The sequence below is a fragment of the Mytilus edulis genome, chromosome 12 (assembly GCF_963676685.1).
Source record: "Mytilus edulis chromosome 12, xbMytEdul2.2, whole genome shotgun sequence".
NCBI lineage: Eukaryota > Metazoa > Mollusca > Bivalvia > Mytilida > Mytilidae > Mytilus > Mytilus edulis.
The window spans coordinates 71228529-71244560 of NC_092355.1; the positions used below are offsets into that span (position 1 = coordinate 71228529).

Genomic DNA, 16032 nt, shown 5'->3' on the forward strand with positions numbered 1-16032 from the left:
CAGTCAGTGCCCCCCCCCCCATCCCCTTTATAAAAAATTTCTGGATCAGTCAGTTTAATGTTTAATGGTAAGTTTTAAAGGGGTCTTTAAATATTGATATTTTTTATCTTTTATTCTCTGTCTTATCTCGTTTTGATTGGATTTTTTGTTATAAATTAATATAATTGGTATCCTCTTTCAAATTTCATCGTTAACAATAGACCTACAGCAAAAGGGCCATGTACTGTCATTTTCTGTCTTGCCTAAAAAATACTTTAAATACATAGATAGTACCCCTTTCTTCCCATAGTACTGATTTCATAAATGCTTGCTTGAAAACACAAATAAAATAGAAGCAGGTAATTTGCTCTTATTCCCACACCAAAGGAGGATAAATGTATGATAAAATTTTAATGTTTACCGGGCATTATTCTACATACATTGATTCTGAGACTACTTTAACATTCTAAGGGCTTTAATATATTAAAGGGCGGGTATAAGGGACGAAGTAACACCATATGTGACTATTGCATTGGTTGTTGTGATTAAAACACGATAAGAGTGTTTCCTTCCCCCTGCATCTTATGAATCCTCGTTGAACAGTAGAAACTACTTCAGCAGTTCAGAATTAAACAATCTGAAACTTTCAGGTACTTTCTATATGCTCATGTGCAATTTCTTGTTAGCATAGTTTTGTACTTGGACAGATAATCAGAATGATCAACAGTCAAGTATATTAGACAACAGTCAGGTCTATTGCCATTGGTGAAACCTGGTATGAGGTAATTTTAATTCAGCCTTGTACAATATATACATAGACTACAGTCATTTTTGCTCAAGCATTGCAAATAAGGTTAAATGTTAGATGTTTTACATTTGTTTAAACTGCATTCATGGCAATTATTTAACCATCCATCATTAGCATGATTAGTTGGTTGTTTGAAAGACACCAAGCCAGGGGCGGATCCAGCCATTTTAAAAAGAGGGGGGGGCAGGGTTCCAACTATATGTCCCAATTCAAATGCATTGATCGGCCAAAAAAAAAAGGGGGGGGTCCAAACCCCGGACCCCCTGGATCTGCCACTGCCAAGCACTCTTTGAATTTTATAATTCAACTTAATTTAATTACAACCTTAGAAAAAAATATAGAAAGATTTTTTTCAATTTCTTTTTTTTTCAATTAGGTCAAATAAAATATATCTGTGTTCATGCTATTCAGCTATTACATCTTTGAAAAAATAGGAAAGGTAGGGATTTTTTACATTTTACATATTTTTCATTGACTCTTTGGGCTGATGGAGAGAAATTCTGACATTAACAGTGCTTATTGATAATCGGTACACTATTTCTAGGCTTAAAATATAGGGTAGTTTGCGAATGGATGTTCATAATGAACAAAAGTTAATTATTTTAATAATAAAAAATTATATTAGTACATTTATGTCATGTATGTACTCATATTATGCAAATATTTAAAGTTATAGCCTTGAAGCAGAGATTCACTACACATATGTAAGTCTGGCATGCAGAATGTTGAAAGCAAGTTAAAAAATTTACTTTATACATGTATAAGCAGTCGTGCATATATCATGCATGGTACTTTTACATCTTTGAATATGATACAGCCGTAATACGGATGTTGTAGAAACGTCCGTAATACGTATGTTTAAGATACGTCCGTGAAACGGACAATCCGTTTACGTCAGTTTTTACACGTACGTTTTACGGATGAATTTTTACAGACGTTTTACGGACGTAACCGTTTCATCCGTAATACATCCGTATTACGGATGTTTTACGGACGTTTATTACCACGTCCGTGAAACGTCCGTAGCTATTTTACCTGTGTATCCGTTGGGCGTACGTCCATATCCGTTTCATGCCCGTTCATCTTTCGTTTTATCAGTCCACGTTCTTTCTGTCGTGTGGAAAATTTTGAGAATGTTAAAAACATTGAACGGACGTCCAACGGATGAGGTGTCCGTTTAACGTCCGACAGTCGTTCGGTTTTTTTTTGTTAACGGTACTCGTGCGTTTTGTTTCCGTTTTGTATCCGTTACATGTCCGTTATATATCCGTTGGAGATCCGATAAAACAATTCGCCAATGGACATCTACCAGAAATATAACGGACGAATAACGCATAAAAAGGATGATGAGCGGCTGTGACATATAAACAGAAGGATAACGGATAAATCGGATACGTACCAAATGTTAAATAAATAAATGTCAATTGAAAATTTCGCGTTAGAAATGCAATGTTTTGGTATGTCAGATTTCTTGAATGTCATGATTGCTTATTATTCAGGATAGATTCTGGAGTAGGAGAACGTCTTCACTTTCAATCAGCTCTTGTTTTAGGCCAGACTTAACTTAAATGTTGCATATATAAACCTTTTCGACTATAAACTAAAACCAGTTACACGGAAACTTATTTTACGGTCACGTTAATGTGATTTGAATGTATTAAAAAAGGACAAAATATACCAGAGGAACAGTCAATATTGCAGCCTTTAATTTTCCGCTTTATCCGTTTTATGCGGTACTCGTCCGATGTTGTACGTTCGACATCTGTTCTGTCCGGTACGTTTAAGTTTCTCGTATATTACATATCCTGCGTGTGTCCGATAGCCATTCGGTACGAGTTCGTTTTAAATGGTCAGTACACCAACGGACTCCCAACTGTTACACATTTTTTAAACGGAAACTTTTTTTTCCTCCGTTCGTCGTCCGTTCGAGCTTTCCGCAGCTTAACGGCCTCCTTTATAACATAACAATTTACGAAAAACAAAAATGAAACATATGAACAAGCGATAACCATTTAAGTACAGGCTCTTGACTAGGGACAGGCATATGAAGAATGTGGTAGAGTTGAACATGTCTGTGAACGCACGACCCTTACCCTTACATGGAACCGCCGTGTAACAGCACATCAACAACTATATAATCAGTTAGTTTAAACATATTTCATTGTCCAAAAACATTGAACAAAGGATAAGACACATTTTTTGCAATCAGTTGCAGCTGGCTTACTCAATAAATCGGTATTACTGGCCAATATAAATTCATCAAAATCAGGCAAAAATCTAGATGCTCCGGTTGAGTAAGCTGATCCTACTCAACGTGAGTCACCTTTTGTGTTATTTGTGAAAATAAAAATCCCGATATTTGGTCTAATGTAGTAGATCATTCTCGAGAATAAAGAGGACGGAAATTTGGTCACGAAAATTGGAACATATATTATCCGTCGTGTCCTGTAACTTGAAGGTGAGTTGATTAAAAGTGTTTCATTTGTTGACAATAAAGTTCAAGTCATGTGAATAATGTCGCGGAAGTGAGACACAAAAAACCTTTATTCCGTCGTCGGTAATGACGTCGGCGTCTTTGTCATTTAGATCATAAGTTTTTCTTTTCTTTTTTTCATTTGTCAATTCGGGATCTTATAGTTAATTGTTGAAGACCATACAGTGACATACAGTTGTTAACATAATTCTCCGTGATTTTGTATGTGGCGGAGATATGGCGTATTTGCTATATACCTCATCTTCTTATTTTCATTAAAATAAATGTTTTTTTTGCAGTTAATGAAACTTTTTTGTCCTGGTAAATGTATAATCCCCCTTTAATTGTTATAAAACTTGTATAGGAGTTAATCTTTTTCTAATTTTGTATGTTACAGAGATATGAACTTTTTACAGTCAACATTACATTTGAACACTGACAGCAGCAATATCAGGCGATTACAGAGGGTTCCGTGCAATCCTTAACGAATTACTATGATACTGCTTCCATTGGAGAAACGACCGGACTTAGTTATGTGGGTATATCCCCCTGATGTCCGATTTAAAAAAAAAATAATACATTTTTTCTGATACTTTTTTTATAACAAATAGGTCTGAGCATAAAATCGAATATTAATTTGAACTTGGACTCAATGGATAGCTTCAAACATCAGAAACACATAAGAAAAACGACTGATATTGACATCGGTTTAAAAATGTATTTCCAAAATGGTCACGTGGTTTTACCTTATGGTGTCAGACCACCAATTAAAAATCCCTATCTGTTCAACCAAATTTTGCAATTTTCACAGCTTTCTAAATATTTTACCTTAAGTTTAACTTCAAGGAAACCAGGTATATCCTGAATTGTACATGTATCACCTTCCTACATGCCAATTTTCAACCAATGTTTAAAGTCTTGTAACAAATTTCTGATTTTGAAAAGACAGGTACTACCAAAATAACTCCCGGTTTTCTGGAAATCTTAAATTAGTGTACTATGTAGCGCATTAATCCTGAATTTTTAATGCAAACTCATAGACAAGTGAATTTTGGCTCAAAATGGTCTAAATATATTTCCCTTTCACCAAAAGTTTCATTTCTGCAAATTTGTTGGTTAGTTTAAGTAAACAATGACATCAAAAGCACTATTTTGTGTCAAAGTAGGACTACTTTTACATACGTTCTACATTGGAGGGAGTAATTGGTGGTCTGACACCTTATCACCAAATACGCAAGTTGTCGACTTAAGGGGGCTCGCGGGTCTAAATCAATTTTTTTTCTATTTAATATAGGATTTCGCTATATTTTTCTATAAATGAACTTTATCTTATACTTAAAAGAAAAATGAAATAAAAAAATGGGGTCACCGTTCATTTACGGTCACAATCTGCCATTGAAAAAAGCATACATTTTTGTTAATGTCCTTTGTTTCTGTCGAACTAATAGGAGAAATAGAGGTAATATCGAAATAAAAAAAAGAACTAAATTACAGAAATCGCTTAAATTTTATAATTATTTATTGTATGCACCGCTTATTCGAAAACAACAATCAAAAATATAGGTCACCGATGAGTTAAAAAAAGATATTTCAATTTTCCTGCCTAAAAATGGCATTTTTGCACCAAAGGGAGATAATTTGGAACTTTGTCAATGATATCTACATTTTTAGAGTCACCTGGGGTCAACACGAATTGATTTTTAGGACAGATTTTTGTACCATATGATAAAGTAACAACTACTACAGGTAATAAATAAAATTTGTACTGAAAAATGAATGTTTAATTCTTTTCTGAAAATGTTATACCCGCAAGCCTCCTTAATCAGCTAACAAGTTGAATTTGACATGTTGACTTCTTATAACTATATATGTCATAATTTTATTCTACTAAGTCGACATTGTAATGCAATTTTTTCTTCATCATTCTGACAAGTTGACTCCACATAATGATTTGATTCCAGCTTATAACACACAACTTAACTAGTAATTCCGACTTATTTGCAACAAAATAACTTAACAAAGAGTGTACCATATGCGCTTTCATATTTTTCCAAAGTAGTCACGTGGTTTTACCTTATCTTCAAATAAACAAGTTATCGACTTGATCAATTAGCAAGTTGAAATCATCATGTCGATTCTTATAACTAAGTCATTATATTTATATTAACAAGTCGACATTGTAATGCAATTATGTCCTCATCTTACCGACAAGTTGACCCCACATGATGATTAGATTCCAACTTATAACACACAACATAACTAATGATTCCGACTTATTAGCAACAAAATAACTAAACAAGGGGTGTACCATATGCGCTTCCATAGTAAAACGTCAGTTGTCGGAGATACGTGATTACTTAATTTTAGTCTTTTCTGTCTTTTCTTCCACAACCGTTTTACAAGCCACATAAAAGAGCAACAATGTGGAGAAAGAATTAAGATTCAGCAAGAACATTTGAAATTGATTCCCTATTCTTTTGTAAAACATTATTCTGACAAATGTCTGATACATTCTAGCGAAACTGAAGTTGTTCTTCAAGACAGATACGTTTTTTTTGGTGGGGTTCGTGTTGTTTATTCTTTAGTTTTCTATGTTGTGTCATGTGTGCTATTGTTTGTCTGTTTGTCTTTTTCATTTTTAGCCATGGCGTTGTCAGTTTGTTTTAGATTTATGAGTTTGACTGTCCCTTTGGTATCTTTCGTCCCTCTCTTATACAACTGTACAATCCAAAGTATATTTTATGTGTGTTTCCAATTGTCGATACGACTTTGTAATTAAATATAGGCCTGTATTGTCAATGCACAAGTATATTTTTTACGCTAGTGACTGTTGTGATTTTACACTGTATCTTATCATCTGCATCATTTGGTCTCATGTGGATAGTTGTCTCATTGACATTAATACCCCATCTCCTTAATTTATATAATAATACAGAATCGTTTTCCATTGACACCGAAAACAAATTATAATGTAGACAAGTAGTATTTACTTGATATTATATTATGAATATATGTGCTACGATGAAGACTTGAATAAATCAAAAAGGATATAAGAATAATAGAAATTCATATAATCAATTGTTGTTATCAAAACCTGACATAGTAACTTTACCTTGTCATCCAATTACACGCTCATATGTTATTAACTTCAGCTATCAAATAGTATTTTGCTTAAGAAAAGCTTTTGATAATAAGTGTGAATTATTTTACATACCATGTCGTATTGTCTTGCTAAACAGCTATTCCCCACAATGTCCATGGGTTGTTTTCGAAAAGCCAACGGTTCTATTAATATAATAATATAGTGGTTAGTTTACATAAATTTGAAAATAGTAAAAAAGTAGGAATGAATATGATAGTTATCAAGGTACCAGGATTATAATTTAGTACGCCAGACGCGCGTTTCGTCTACATAAGACTCGTCAGTGACGTTCATATCAAGATATTTATAAAGACTGAATGACACGATTTGGTTTGAATTTTCGTCGAAAAACACCTAACTAGAGACCACAGGGCGAGAATGTGTACAACATTATGGCACGAAATGGTCTTTAATATTATGACCTCTCACGAGAAAAACATGCTTTAATGCACAAAAATACCGAACTCTAAGGAAAATTCAATCGGAGAGTCCCCAATCACATGGTAACACTGAATGACAATACACAACAAACAAATGGACAACATCTGCCATATTCCTGACTTGGTACAGGCATTCTCAAATGTAGAAAACGGTGTATTGAACCCGGATTTATAGCGCTAAACCTCTCACTTATACGACATTCGTATCAAATTGATAACGAAGCGTGAACAGAACAACCAGACACAATACGTAAAAATGTCACAAATAAAGGTAAAGGTCTAAGTCGGTAGATCACATCCGTGAAAAGGGAACGGGATTGGAGTAACGACATAAGGAAAATATCCGATATCAGCTTTCCAATGCTTGGGAAGCTGAAATCATATCTTTTGTAGCAATGTTTTGTTTTCAACCGACCCACATAGTCAATATAAATGTAAATACTAATCAACTGGTATAATCAAGAGCTAAACACATCAAACGAAGGGATAACAACTGTCATATTATTGACGTGGTACAGGCATTTCCTATGTAGAAAAATGGGGATTGAACCTGGTTAAATTGCGCAAAACCTTTCACCTGTACGACAGTATTATCAAACTCCGTTATATTTACAACGATGCGTAAACAAAACAGACATAATAGATAAAATATTCAAAATATGGGTACAGAAGTCATCACTGTGTTACAAACGTAAAACAAACAATTTAACAAAAGAAGCACAAACGCATCTATCAAATTAGAAACACATCAGTACGTGAAACTATTACTAACAAGATGTGTCAAAGCGACACGAATGGCCCCGTCCCAAAAAGTTGAAAAATATGCAATTTCAATAAAAGCACATGTGGACACAAACATGATTGTAATCTCACATATCAAAAATCAGCTCAAAATCTGGAGGCGTATAGAAAAAAAATCCGTATAACTGTGATTTTGAATTATTCATCAAAGTCCAAAGCCCGTAATTTCAGCAAAAATTCTCAGAGCGGAACGAAACTTTAAGTTGATTTGTAACTCATCATGGTTAACTCACATACCAAAAATCAGCCTAATATATGAAGGCTTTTAGAAAAATAGTTCGTATAATTGTGATTTTCAACAATTTCTCAAAGTCCAAAGGCCGTAATATCGGCAAAAATTAGTGAAGCGGAACGAAACTTAAACTTGATCTGTAACTCATCATGGTTAACTCTCATACCAAAATTCAGCCCAATATCTGAAGGCGTTTAGAAACAAAGTTCGTATAGCTGTGATTTTTAACAATATTTCAAGGTCCAAAGCCCGTAATTTCGGCAAAACTAAGTGCAGCGAAACTTAACTTAAACTTGATCTGTAACTCATCATGGTCAACTCACATACCAAAAATCAACCCAATATCTGAAGGCGTTTAGAAAAAAAGTTCGTATAATTGTAATTTTCAACAATTTCTCAAAGTCCAAAGCCCGTAATTTCGGCAAAAATTAGTGAAGCGGAACGAAACTTGAACTTGATCTGTAACTCTTCATGGTTAACTGACATACCAAAATTCAGCCCAATATCTGAAGGCGTTTAGAAAAAAACTCCGTATAATGGTTTGTTGCGGAATGACGGAATTACGGAATTTCAGAAGAACGGACAAGGGTAAAACTATATGGCACTGACAACTTCGTTGCGGGGCCATAAAAATGATATGGGTATGGCGATGTTGACCTACATAAATTTCTTACTATAATATCTGCTTTGAAATTATATATTTCTAAGTTTTGAATACACGTAGGTTAGAATTATATATGTATCTTTTATTAATATGATATAAATCTTGCCGCATCAAAGTCATGCAGTTTATGTCTGCATTCATCTTCTTTAGCCAAGGGTTACGATCCAGTCCCCTCCTCTGCACCCTTAGCAAATGGGGTTGAAATGCAGATCCACGAGTTAATGATAACAATTGGTCGCAGTTACAATTTGCGGCATTCAATCACAAAGGTTTTTAAGGTGACCATATGTAAATGTAGGAAATGTAAATGAAAAATTCCCACGTGTTGGTAGTGCCACACGTATTTACTCGTTAAGCAATTGACAATATGTAGTTACAATTTCAATGTTGAAAATCAACTTATTTGAAGTTACTTGGTATGTTTTTCTTACAAATTTTAAATTTCGGTTTAGTTTCGCAAAATTGTAAGACGCTTGCCACAACTATTTTAAAACTCAATGTTGTAGTCGGGATTGGCTTCACTTTTATCTACCGCGAAATAGTGCAGCATTGTAAACACAAATATTGGCTTAATCTACTATGGTTGAAATAAAGGGAATTTGATCGTAACACGTCACTAGCTTAGAAGGTCTGCATCCAACTGTGTATGTCCTATTCCATATGTGAAAACTGTCAATAGCCGAATATGCTTATGGCAACATAAAGGTTACATGAATTAATCACTACAGCATGTCTTGTTGTCACCCTTGAAACTTGAGCTCCATACTTAAGTCGAGGTAAAAATGAGTTTTGTATTTAATATTGACCATTAAATTAGATATTAAATATAGCGTATCAGTAATGTTGTTATTACTGTTATCAAAATTATTTATTCATATGATACTATCTAGTTATCTATCTAATACAAAAACTAGTAATTTTGTCATTTTGGTACTATTTCTTTGCAGTGCATATAAAAACCTATATCTCTCAATTTCAGATTAGCATTAACAGAGTTTTGTTTAGTACAGTTTATTTAAAGATTGTCGTTATCATTTCAACGGTATCAATTTTCTTGCTTGATTCGGTTAGCGAACATGAATAAGCAATCGAGTTAAGATGACCTATGATAATCTGTGTATCACTATTTTACCTATGACGCCATTTGTAATGTCATGACAACGACACGTGCGTTCTTTGTTTCTAGCGATAATTTTTCATATCAATCTTCTATGCCTTTTCTGTAATTGCAGATCCTCAATGCTCTTCAACTTTGTACTTGTTTCGCTTTATAACGTTTTTGATATGAGCGTCACTGATAAGTCTTATGTAGACGAAACGCGCGTCCGGCGTTCTGAGTTCCTGGTACCTTTAATAACTATTTTATTAGAAATTAAAATTATCAATGTCATTGATTAACTCACTTAGAATATGACTTATTTAACGTTGATGAAAACCTTTTGTTGACAGTGATGCTCTTAAACTTTAAACTTAATTGGAGACCATTGGCATTATAATTCTGTCTTAATTTGTAAATGTGTAGGCCACATCTCTGGCCACTGTTATCCATACCCTTAACGTACCAAGCAATTCCGACTTAACCAACTTGAACATACCATTATTTGTGTCCATAAAGTCAAGAAATATTATAACATCAGTAGTGTGTCCATTGCAATCCTTGTAACGTCTTTGAAGTATGCCAGAAACTAAGGTATCAATGACTTCTAGGAAAATTCCAACGTGATGAAAAACTGATGACGATACATCCACACAGATAATAAGAGACCCTTTTGTGACAGACTTAATACATACAACTTCTGTCGTTAAGTCTGGTTTTCTTTCTTCAATTTCCTCAACTGAAGGAATGCCGTCTCCTTCAATTTTAATTTTCAAAGGAATGATTCCTAAATAAACAAAAGCAATAGAGTTAATTCAAACTGTATAAATTATATTTTGCAATTGTGTTTCCCAAAGTCAATATAACTAGAACTTGGAAAGATTGACAGTTAATCATAACCACTAATTCAATACACAAATGCGTTAAACAATGCTAACTATGTGCCTCGTGGAGATCTACTCATAACGGTCAATTGACTCTGTTTTATTTCATTCGCTGTGACTCCTGATGCCATATATGAAAAACCCAGTAAACACCGGGATTCATGCTACCGAGTGTTCCTTTGACTGCAGTTTTTATTCAGTTTCTTCGACTGTTGGTATCTTAGTGAGTGTCACTGAAGAGTTTTAAGTACACGTCAAATGATCAGCCTTGTACCCTTGGTGACTATAATAAGGCCTTGTAAAATTGATCAAAACACTGGTTGAGTAGTTGATACATTCTGGTCAACCATGAAAAAAAATATGGGAGCTAAATCATACTTCCAGTTGTTGAAACTTAGTCCATTGCTATACTTTTGTACTTCTTGTTAGCTAGACATAAATGGCAATTTGATATGTTAATTTATCTGATCTTGATGATGTAGAAACACTTATAAATAAAGTGTATACAGGAACGTTAATGTAAAAAAAAGTATAATGTCAAGCATGCATAAGTTTATAAAGACATGACTGAGAGGTCTTTAAGATAAATAACGGATGGACACCTCTGACGAGCCAACGGAGTCTAGAATTAACCTTTTTTCTTTACATATTTTTTTGTTCATATGGATAAAAGACAAAAATTAAGACAAATTTAAATCGTGGTGCGCTTATTTTTATGCTACGCTCATTTGAGAGTACTCTATTTTGATGATGTTCCAATTTTTCATATATTTTTTCCCCATTTGGGATGTTTTATCTTGAAAAAAATTGCAGTTTTCCGCAATTACACTTGTTTTCGCACTTTCATCTTAGATGAGGTGGACCAATCTGAATAAATTTTATTTAAAAAAAAATGTAAGGAGGTTTACAATGTGTAAGTACAAATATATTTATTAAAGTTATGTACACCGGTATGTAAACATTACCACGTGTATTTGTTTATGAAATTACACGTGTTTGAAAGTATATAATAGGTTATTCAAAGCTTTGCTGCACACTGTCAGGCGAGCTGATCCCATACAAAGGTGTTGAGTTTATTTTGTAAATAAGTTATGTTCGCTTGAAGTTATGAATTAGAACATAAGTATAACTTTTATAGAATTTTGTTGCTTTTTCGTGTCAAATTTTCTATGCTGCCAATTTTGCGTCTTCGGATTTTTCCTCTTCATTTAGAATAAAGAGTATATTTTGTCAACTTTTTTGTTATAAATGATTGAAAAACTACAAAAATATGAAATTTAAAAAGATAAAATGTTTATATAAAATATACCTGTTTCTGGGAACATCATGTTTTGTGTCATTCACCCGTTTTCTCTACATTTTGACGAAAAATACTAGCTAGATTTGTTATACAGTCAACTTATGGTGAATTATTCATAATTCGTCGAACTTTTCATCATGTATATCATAATTATCACGATAACCAGTAAATTTAATATTTTTGTAAATAAAATTTTGCAGCTAAAATGCTGAAAACCGTTTTCCGTCGGGGGGGGGGGGGGCTTTGCCCCCCTGAACCTCCTACCAGGGCTCTGCCCTTGACCTACTGGAGGCCTTGAGCGCCCCCAGACCCCTACCAGGGCTCTGCCCTTGACTTACTTGGGGCCTTGAGCGGCCCCAGACCCCCTGCCGATTGGTGCCTACAGTTGACTGAATACCTAGCTACGCCACTGGTTTGAAAATGTTATTGCATGTATCATGTGTATTGCTTAGGGAAAAGGAAAATCACAAAAATACTTAACTACAAGGAATCCTAATCAAATGGCAAAATCAAATGATAAAACACTTCAAACGAATGAACAACAACAGTCATATTCCTGACTTGGGACCGGCATTTTCAAAGGTAGAACATGGCTGATTGAATATGGTTGTATAGTAGTAAACCCTTGTCGCATCAAATTCCATTATATTTACAACGATGCGTGAACAAAACAGAAATAATAGTTAATATAGTAAAAATATGGGTACAGCAGTCATCACTGTGTCACAATCTCAAAAAAGAAAAAAGAATATCTAACAAAAAACACAAAAAGCATCTATCAGATTTAAAAACCACATATAAACTAATTATTGTAAATACACAATTTTTTCACCGAGTTAAGTTTAATAACAATATTTTTGTTTAATATCATTGATAGTTTTACTTGTATCACATTCATACGTTTTCAGTTTCGTTGATTTCAACCAGATTTCATTTATTTCACAATTTTTTATATAGAATAATGAATAGTCAATTTCGCGATTTTAAGTACTTAAGAACATGTTTGTACTGTCTAATTAATTGCATTTTATATTGTTCAAATGGTGCGATAAGACTGTTTGTGTGTAAATAGCGCGATATCTACATGTTAGTTATCATGTTATAATATGCAAGTTGCTAAACTAATGAAAACGATTGACCATAAACGAACTTTAAACCTACCAATCACAAGTCAAATTTAATTGCATTAGATTTTGCTGGGTAGCTTATAATCATACCTTTTGAGATACAGCGAATAATTATTCTTAATTTCTAGTTCTGCTGTCAAGAAAGATTTGATTTTATCACGTTTGCAATGTGTTTACGTAAGAAAATGATTAAAAAAATGTCATATTTGTAAAACATTGTTTCAATTGCAATTTCACCTGAGGAATTTTTGGTAGTCGATGCGTCCTTCATGCAGTGTGTGCTGATCATGTTAAGTTGTTGTTTGATATTATCCAATTCTTCTGAAAAAAAGTAATCTTCAAATTTTCAGTATAGTTGTTTAAGCATGTTAACAGAATTGACAGTTCACATATTATGCAGTAAAACAAAATATTATCCATTGATTTATGATTTAATATTTTATACATACTATATGGTAATTGCACTACAATTCAGGAATATTGTTTTGAACTGCATATCATATCACTACAGGCAATATGAATTTGTCTTACATTTACTTAATGATTCTCCACAGTTAGCTGATGTTTACTCGACCAGTACGTCACAATTCTATACGCGACTGAACCATGCTCGAACTAGTTTGAACTATGATATACCTAGTCTGAATTAACATCTACCTAGTCTGATCTATGATCTACCTAGTCTGAACCATAGTCGACATAGTATGAACCATATTTGACCTAGTCTGAACCATACTCGGCTAAGTGTTAACTAATCTTTACTAATTTTTGTATCTATATATTGTATTTCATCAACATGATCAATTTAGGAACTGTTTTAAAACAGCTAGTATCACCTTGCTAGAAATTTAAACAACAATTTGAAATTAAAAACGTATTCAATATAGCATCGAAACCAAAATGTTACAATAAACATAATATAACCTCAACACCATAGTTATCAACACTCACATCTATATATCAACTTTAAAATAAAAATCAAGCAAGCTCATCAAATAATCTAAAACGGAAAAATATGAATGTGAATTATATTTTTAATGTTATTCAAAATTTTTTGAATGTTTTAGACATATTTCTTGATAAATGGAAACTTTTCACCATTCACTAAAAAGTAAAGTAATTTTAAAAGTCCTTGCGATTAAAGTGAAACAGGATGTCTCAATTTCAATGAAAGTTATTCAGAAATTCAACACTCTCTGACCAGGTGTGTTTTTAATGAGTTTCCCCCTAACAACATGAGCAAGAGGTATTACTTTATACTTCACCACTAATCAGAAAACAATTATGATATTAATTTCAATAATCTTTTATTCCTTTTTGATATATATTTTTATAATATATCAAATTATAATAATAGAAATATTTCTAATAGAAGGTTAAATAATTTCAGTGATTTGTTGGCTGTCGTTGTCTATTTAAAATGATTCAATAATTACAAAACTATTGTATGTGACCAAAAAACCAATTTAGTTTGTATTATGGAATATAGAAAACTTAAGTTAAAAAAGTCTTATGCCAAACAAGCAGCACATTAATAAGGTTTAATAACCCTCAGTTTTGGTGTGGTTTTCAGGTAAAAGAACATATCTTAAAATTAATGTATTTAAATTCTTATATAAGTTAACTTGATTTAACTATCTCTATTTAATAAATCTGAGAATCATGTAAAGATGTAAAAATCTGTTTTTATAGATAGCTTTATCTGATTGTGGCTGTTGTCATGTCATATACAAAGAAATGTATTTTAACAGTCAACATTTAAAAAAAAGTAGAGGTTATTTGGTCAAGTACATGTATGGTTAAGATTGGTCGAGGATTGATTTGACCTTTGGTCGAGTGTGGTTTAGACTGAAAAAAAAAGATAGGTCGAGAATAGTTCAAATCTGTTTCAGACTGGTCGAGTTATAGTTCAAACTATTTCATCGGCAAAGAGACGGGTCAAGTAAAGATCAGGACAGTCGAGTATGGTTAAGACTCGGATAAAATTTCAGACTAATTCAGACAAGTCGAGTAAAAAACAGTACAGTCGAGTACAGACATAAGCCATTCCACATTTTTACTGGTTTGTTGTGAATGGCAGTAATGTGCGACTTTAACTTGGTGAAGAAAGACAATATTTGTGCAATGACCCTTTTATCATAGAGTACCGAAAATCACTGAATGTTTCAAATATCTCCTTCTATCCATTTAGAGATTAATTGTAAATATTCATTAACTCTGTGCATGCTAGTCCTCTTATGTATATATAATGGTTTTATGTTTTATTGTTTTTGTGTATGCACTTCATCATTAAGTTCTTTCTTGGTGTGTGCCACAATTGAGATGAGTGAAACCTAATTAATATAAATTAAGATATTATTATATATGTTCAACAGTTAGATTTAAGCCATGATAATGAATAAAAATTAAAACTTAGTGTTAAGTTGTGTGTATACATTATATATTTATGATAAAAATGCTTGTTTATGCAACGCAATGGACATCATTTAGAACACTAATGCATAGATATTTCATTAGGACATCAGGACATTATTAGAAAAGAAAGGAGACACTACGTATACCCATTGTCGTAACTACAATTCCGTTCCCTTTTCATTAATTTGACCTACCGAATTTTACTTTTACCAGGTTTGTAATAAAATGAGCAACACGACAGGTGCTGCATGTCAAGCAGGATCTGCTTACCCTTCCGAAGCACTTGGGATCACCCCAGCTTCCGTTGGGTTTGTGCTGTTAATTCTTTCGTTTTCTATATTGTGTCTCATGGTACAGGAGTTTTATTTATCAGTTTGTCTTATTCTTCGGCGTTGTCAATTTATTTTCGATCAATGAGTTAAAATATCCCTCTTTTATATATACTACATGGAATGTCTAGTATAATACTTGCGAACAGTGCGGCCAGAGAGAGTTTGCACTTTTTTCTTTTAATATCTCAATGTACTAGTATAACTTTCTATAAATGTGTTATAGTTCATGTAAAAGCATAAGCACACTGTTTATACAGACAACTAAATAAAACTGAACTCCGCATACAGTTTGTTAGGATTTATCAGTGTATTACACTACTTTGAAAAGAAACCCCCTAA

The 16032-nt window shown here is 33.1% G+C and overlaps 2 protein-coding genes across 2 annotated transcripts in view; one reads left to right on the forward strand and one right to left on the reverse strand.

Moving 5' to 3' along the window:
- LOC139499281 (uncharacterized) overlaps positions 1–16032 on the forward strand; it is a 740979-nt gene that overhangs the window by 226447 nt on the left and 498500 nt on the right. The window lies entirely within an intron of this gene.
- The window catches only part of LOC139497820 (uncharacterized), a 48462-nt gene that overhangs the window by 1442 nt on the left and 30988 nt on the right, over positions 1–16032 (reverse strand). The window contains exons 8-10 of the mRNA XM_071286055.1: positions 13184–13267; positions 10135–10422; positions 6475–6545 (exon numbers count right to left, since the gene is read on the reverse strand). Coding sequence (XP_071142156.1) covers positions 6475–6545; positions 10135–10422; positions 13184–13267 — 443 coding nt within the window. The remainder of the gene's footprint in view (positions 1–6474; positions 6546–10134; positions 10423–13183; positions 13268–16032) is intronic.